A 2,579-nucleotide genomic window follows, 5' to 3' on the forward strand; every position below is an offset into this window, starting at 1 on the left:
ATGTTGTTGAGTTAAAATATATCTATACATCTAATATGACAGTTTATAAGCATTGACAACATAGTTAAAGGATGATGTACTTACTTTCGTGATGTTGGGAAAAAGTGAATCTCTAGCTCGCGGCGTCCGCAGAGTATAGCCCCGCCTACGGAGACGCTGATTGGTCAATTCTTGGTTGCTGCGGGAGCAATTCTTGGTAGCAATATGGGCGCTGATTGGCCAGAGCTCTCAATTCTTGGTAGAATCTTGGTAGCAGACGTGAACGTGATTGGCTGTCGCTACCAAGAATGAGCTCGACTCACAGGCGACCGGGAGCATCCTTGGGCAAGACACTTTACCCGCATTTGCTCCTGTGGGTAATGTCCACAGTAATGACTCTTACATGTCTAATATGTGTAATGTGTATTTTTTAAAACGCTTTGAGCACCTGTAAAAGCGCTCTAATAAAAAATGTAATCCATTATTATTATTATAAATCAATTGAGTGAAAATGAAGGCTATTAAAAAGTATTAAACAGCATTTTCCAAGGTATTACATTTTGTAGCTTGTTTTCAATAAGTATATCAATTGTCCAAAGAGGTTGTATTCTACAGTCTGCCTGAATGTAATCATTGCGTAGGTGTGTAGTGTGATTCTGTGTAGTTTATTTATGGCATCCCGTTGGATTTGACGTCATCTGAACAGGACATCGCACGCTCACTGCTTGGTCCGTTTACGCCGGTTGTTAAACAACATCGTTATGGGGAAATGCAAGTCTGCGTCCAAATGGTTGGAAGATAAGGAGGAAGGACAATCAATACTGTATATAGTCAATGTGAGGTAAAGTGTGTCGCCAATGTAACCAGTTAAAACTCAGTGGCGATGAGGTCTTCAAATGTATGGAAAGGGTCTTAAAAAAGGTCTTGAAAGGGATTAAATGTAACTTCAGGATTCCTGCGTATACCCTGTGTCTCTAGTTAATTGTATCAAAGTCAAAGTTAACTTTATTGTCAAGCTTTCAGTTTGTGTGTACAGACAGAGAGATCCAAATACCCTTTCCCACAATCCCGAATACAAAAACACATATATAAAAATATGTGTGCAATAAAGGCATCGGATCCAGTTCTTCCTCTGTTCTAACGTTAGTCTTCTCTGCATCACAACAGAATGAGCAGCTCCTGCAGGACGTTGACTTCTACCGCGGGGAGCTGGAGCAGAAACAGCCGTCGCCGTCCAGAGACGAGAGCGCAGAGACGCAGAGGAAACTCAACCTGGCCAACCGGCAGCTCTACCAGTGCCTGGAAGACCTTCAGGTACCTGGAAATCTGTTAAACCATCTGGGGGTTATTTAAACACACCATTATCTTTGAAAGCCTGCCAATAGTACTATGCGTTAGACTTTGGAATTATCCTTTAAGGGGAAAATGTGTCCAAACTGCTGCAAACAAGCAAAATCAGGGACGTTTGCAATTACTAATACACCTCTCCTGCCAAATATCTCTTTGGCTCTACATGTGTTTTTCCACACATTAAGTTAATCCAATTATTTGATTTCCATTAGCGAACGGAAGATGACAACGCACACCTGAAGACGCAGAACGAGCAGATGCAGAAAAGTCTGGAGGAGTCGGTGAGGGAGATGGAGAAGATGACGGACGAGTACAACAAGATGAAGATCGTTGTGCAGCAGACCGACTCCATCATGGACCAGCTCAGGAAAGACAGGGATCATTCAAAGCTGCAGGTAGAGAACCAATTGAATTGACTGCATTTTGTTTTCTCAAGCTGCAGGTGTTGACTTTCAAGCTAACACTTTGACTTTAGCCTCACAGTAGTACATGAGGCTGCTAATCTGTGAAACAAAATCTTCCTCTGCCTTCTCCAAATGCTCTTTATGGCCTTTACAAGATTCCAGCTCACTCCATGGAAAACAACCAATCACAGCCAAGGAGATTTTAGTGTCAAGCACGGCTCATAAACTCTGTTCAAACTGTCCAGCGCTGATCAAGAGCGCTATTTTTAGGCAATAGCATAGGTCTCAGATATATACAAAAATATAAAAATCATGTCTATGAAGTGTTTTGCTCAAAATACCAAACAGATCACCCATTCTAGCCATGCCTCATATCCCTCTATTTCACTTCCTGTTTCAAAAGTGCTGATTTGGGGTGTAAAGCTTAAAAAAGAAAAAAGGAGGGGGCTGAGCTCATTCGGGACCCGGCAGCTACTGTCTAAACTAAATACTGCCGTGATGAAACGCCATATCATGGATTATCAAGGATTATCTCTGAAACAGTATGGAGCTCAAAGGCTTTCTCTCTTGCCGGTTATACCACAAGGTGAGTTCTTTTTTACTTCCTGCTTCTTCACACACATGCTCTCCAGTACAGGTTAGCTCTGAGTGTTAACGATGCTAATGTAAACACCGACCATATTACGTCCAAAACAGTCGGGCATTGTTTCTGATAGCAACGTTTCTGATAGGGCCGTGGGTCCACATTTCAGATATTACGTCATATCGGACGCAAATCTGGATCAGCTCCGTTGTTCCCCCGTTTTTAGAGATTTGGGTACGGAGGAAAAGAGAGAGGGTTTTATT

The 2,579-nt window shown here is 42.3% G+C and overlaps 1 protein-coding gene across 1 annotated transcript; it reads left to right on the top strand.

Annotated features, from left to right (window-relative positions):
• Positions 1-1,146: 1,146 nt before the first annotated feature.
• LOC104948801 (centrosomal protein of 290 kDa-like) lies at positions 1,147-1,801 on the top strand (the record flags this gene model as incomplete). Its single annotated transcript, XM_010775024.1, has 2 exons — positions 1,147-1,293; positions 1,542-1,801. Coding segments are annotated over 2 exons (351 nt in total), but the record flags the coding sequence as incomplete, so codon positions are not given.
• Positions 1,802-2,579: the final 778 nt, after the last annotated feature.

Source organism: Notothenia coriiceps, unplaced genomic scaffold (assembly GCF_000735185.1).
Source record: "Notothenia coriiceps isolate Sejong01 unplaced genomic scaffold, NC01 NC01_scaffold00015149, whole genome shotgun sequence".
Lineage (NCBI taxonomy): Eukaryota > Metazoa > Chordata > Actinopteri > Perciformes > Nototheniidae > Notothenia > Notothenia coriiceps.